General features: G+C 38.1%; 1 protein-coding gene across 1 annotated transcript in view; it reads left to right on the plus strand.

Annotated features, from left to right (window-relative positions):
• Nucleotides 1-4,195: 4,195 nt before the first annotated feature.
• Nucleotides 4,196-4,304, plus strand: part of DNM3 (dynamin 3) — a gene marked incomplete at its 5' end in the record, with an annotated part of 135,180 nt that continues 135,071 nt past the window's right edge. The window contains one exon of the mRNA XM_009999865.1: nt 4,196-4,271. Within this exon, the coding sequence (XP_009998167.1) occupies nt 4,196-4,271 (76 nt within the window). The remainder of the gene's footprint in view (nt 4,272-4,304) is intronic.

The following is a 4,304-nucleotide window of genomic DNA, read 5'->3' on the forward strand; positions in this document are numbered from 1 at the left end:
TTATAGCTTTTAGGGGAAAAAAAAATAGGCCCTGAAAATATTATGCTCTTGAAAATATGTAATGGTGTTTTAACAGATGAGTGCATTCTAAGATTGAAGAGCTACTGAAGTCATGTTCTGGAAGACCTGGCTGCTTGCATCGTATTTGCACTTCATACATTCAGTAGTGGCTAGCAATACTGGGCATGCTTTGCTGCTGGTCTCCAAACTGCCATGTCACAGCAGCACTGCTGCTGAGCTGGCATAGCTGTTTTCAGCACAGTACCTTTTGATAAAAATCCTCTGAGAATGAAGATGTAAAAGTAGTTTGATTTTTAAGGTAGGATGCATGTCTTTTAAAGGGGCATATCTTTAATATCCAGTTTTATTCTTGCACAGCGTGTTTTATTCTTGCTTCCTGCACCTTTCTGTTGTTAAGTGGTCTTAGAGATGAGTGCACAGGTACTTGCAGGATCACTTTCCCCACCACAGAAGACAGCCTTCTCTCCCTTATTGGTGTCTTTGTGCATGAATTTTCAGACATCCTTTTCTTCTAGGCAGATTTCTTCACAACTGCTTCAACTCTGATGTGATTTTTTCCTCCCAACACTCACTAAACTTATTTGTACACACTGACCAAAAGGTGTGAAAAAGCAGCTGTCTCAAACTTGTCCTTAGAAGAATGTCAAGTGTGCCTCCAGGTCATTGAGTGGCATCATCCTTTCAATCAGAAGGAACCTCTCTGACCTGGCTGTGTTCAGTCCGATTATATTTCTTGCTGCTGAAGCTATTTTCTTCTTCAATAAATATTTTATTTGAGCAGATGTTTTAGGGAAAAATGAGGGTATAGGGCTGTTCCTAATACACTGGTGGTTTTTTTTTTGTGGTGGGTTTTTTTGTGTGTGTGGGGGGTTTTTTTTTTTTGTTTGGGGTTTTTTTTTTTTGTTTTTTTTTTTTTTTTTTTTTTTTTTTTTTTCACCACTAACAAGCCCTGTGTAGAATGCTTTCCCCTGCCAAGGGGAGGGGGAGAAGACCTGCATTCTGTCTTGTGGATGTCAAAGTAGGCATTTCTGCAGGGGCAGTCGTACAGTATTAAATCTGATTGCCTTGCTGCTAAAATTCTAATGTGATGCTATGTTGCTTTTCCTAAAAAAAGTATGAGTTATGTCTCAGATCTAACTTACATTTCCGTATGTGTTTAAAGAACTGCCTTTTTTTACAAGTAGAATTTATATATTTATTTCTAACATCTAACTTGGTCTGTGCAGAGAAAGTGCACAGTTGCCTTGTGGCTGAAGCTGAAATTTCAAATATTTTTAAAAACAATTATTTGTCCTCGTGAGGGCAGGTTTATCAGTTGAGGTCGATGTTTCCTTCATAGAGGTAAAATACACATTCAGCAGTTGATGGGGTAGGGGAGTTTTCTCCTGAACCCTCCCCATAAACTCCTCCTTATCTGCGTTCTTTGTAGTTTTTTCCTTTTCAAACTGTGTGTCTGAAGCAGAAACCTTATATTCTTCTAATGTGTGCTCTTTATTTGGGTACCTGATGATCAGCTTACCCTCTCGCCAAGCAGGATCCTCTCTCTGCTGATGCCTGCTTGAACAGAGGATGGGCTTTTTGATAATAGCTCTACTTACTAGAGAGGGCTATCAAGTGCCATCTACTTTGGACACATTAAGAGAGTGTTCTGAACGAAAAATTGTTGTCTGACATTTCTTTGTAATTTTGCTGTTGAGGAAATGTCAGTGTTGTATAACTAGGAGTTGCATTAGTTCAGCGTTCTTTATCTCTGAATGTGCTTAGTGTGAAGGAGAAAATCAAGAAGTCTTTTCATCCTTTTACTCCCTGAAGAAGGATTTTTCTGCCTCATGTGGTGCTGTAGAGGACCCTGGTTTGTTTTGTGTGATCAGTTTGTTGTGAATGGTAGTTTCTTTTAATTTCTTGATGGGCAAATGATTTTTTCAATTTTTATTTTATCTATTTATTTACTTTTTAAATCAAAATACAAAACTGCCATCTCAATAGGTTTTTTCTACATCCTGGGCTACTGTCATTTCAATGCTTACAGAGGAATAAGTATGTTTCTATTAAAATTTTTTTCCTCTTCTGCCTGAGAAAATATAAGTAGATGGCACTTTAGTGAGATGCAGGTTTTTCTCCATTGTTGTGTATAGAATTAGCGACAGGTCTTTAGCATCTCTAAGCTAGTTCTTGTATCCTTTTGCTGTCTCAAGCCTTGCTAAACATCATAGCAGATATAAATTGCTATGTATGATGGTTTTGGTTATCTTAGTTTTAGAGGTTATGTGAATTACTACTGATTGAACTGCAGATCTGTGTTTGAATATAGACATTAATGAGCAAGCTTGTGGTTGAACAGCCTCTCCTTTTATGGTGGGCTTTAACTTAGTTTGCAGAGTAATCACACTGTAAACACACATTAACAGGTACTGAGCAAGTGAGATTTTATTTTATCTAGAAATTAACATTGTTTCATTCAAAATGCTGGGGACTTCTAAAGTGGTGTGGGACAGGCAAAGCTGGCAGTCTTGTTTCTTAGAACCTTAGAACTGCTTGTTTACCTGATTTGTTATTTTTGTGTCTAGATATTAGGTTGAGAAGGAATCTTGCATCATGGGCAGAGTTGCCATATTTCTCTCTGTAGACTTCTAAAGGTTTGTTACCTTGTTGGTGCTCGTGTAAAGACATTCACTGTTGTTGCACTCCTGAGCCTGTCTGGACCTGGAACTCCTCAGATGTAGTATCCTCTGGTTTGCACAAATAATGCCCTGAAGTTTGACTAAATATTTCAGTGTTTTATTTTTCATAGATGTTCCTGTAGGCTTGTTTTAAACCTCATAGGTTTTTGTGCAACTGCTAAAATCAGGCACCCATTAAGTAGCACAAGGTCATTATAAAGTTATATGATGATTATAGTTAAGATGTGGTTTCTCCAGTGGCTTGAACAGACCTTTCTAGGCAGTTCTGAACAGCTGACAGGGCTGTATCTTTCTTCCTTTTACTCTTTTGTCCTTCTCCTGGCCCTTCCCAAACACACTACACATTCCTGTCTCACTCTTCCTAGTGACCACATGATAAGCCAGATCAGCTCTGTGATTTGACTGAAAATTCATGCCCTAACCACTTGCTGCATTGCTTTTCACCTGAGACAGAGAGATGATTTAGCAATGCTGCTAAGGTAGGAAAAATGGAGGGGATTTAGATTACTTTAAATGGATTGTGAAACTGTTCACCTTTGAATTTTATTCTTCTGAAGATGCTTATTTGAAGGAAGCACTCTTCAAAGCCCCTTAATGAATCTCACCTCAATGTTTGTAAGAGTTTAATAGGTATGGCAACTGGGGAAGACCCTGGGGGAAAAAAAAAAAGGTCTTTGTTTTAAGAATTTTATAGGCATTGTGACTGAAGAAAATTCTGGGAAAATAATTCTCTTATTTTGCTTTGGGTTGCTTATAATTGGTTTTTCAACTAACAATTGGTTCAAAGTTTTTCTAGGGTTTCTGTTGCATAGGGAGCCTCCCTGTCTTTGGAGGCATGGAAAGAATCATGGGGTTTCATAACGATATGACAGAGTTGCTGTCTATACTTCATTGCTTGCTTTCTGTTCCAAGGAAACTATTATTCTGTCCCAGATTACTTCTATGCTTCAGCTTTTATTCAAAGACTTCTGGCTGGGTGTGTTGCTGGGAAAGTTTGGGGATTTGGATATTTGAACTGGCCGAATTGAAATGCGTGAAAGAATAGGTGCAGAGTGCTGGCAGTTTGGTTTGGCCAGAGCTTTACTGGGTTGTGTGAGAGAGTGCATATTCATATGCCCATATCCTCTTCAATTCAAGTATAGGGAGTGGACATATTTATTTAGAGAGCCTGATAAGTGCAGGCATGGCTTCAGGTACTCTTATTATGCAAGGTGAACTTTGAGATGCTATGTGTGATGGTAATGGAGAAAGAGAATTGGTAATGCCGAGAGAGAGAGTAAGTTAGTTTTAATATTTCTTTGTCTAATAATCTGCTGCTATCTCAAACTAGAATTAACAGCCTTACTTGATACTAGTGTTTGATGTAAATCAGTCCCCACCAAATTTCCATTTTCATTGCAGCTGAAAGTATAGATAAAGTTTCAAATTAGTCTAATATCTTATGTAACTGGACAGTGCTTTCTGGATAATGATTATTTTTCTTTATTGTTTCTAGGGATTTTCTACCACGAGGTTCTGGAATTGTAACAAGACGACCATTGGTCTTGCAACTCATCACTGCCAAAACAGGTAGTATCTTCCTCTTTTTGATTCACTATGTGG

Source organism: Chaetura pelagica, unplaced genomic scaffold, assembly GCF_000747805.2.
Source record: "Chaetura pelagica isolate M959 unplaced genomic scaffold, ChaPel_1.0 scaffold246, whole genome shotgun sequence".
NCBI classification, from domain to species: domain Eukaryota; kingdom Metazoa; phylum Chordata; class Aves; order Apodiformes; family Apodidae; genus Chaetura; species Chaetura pelagica.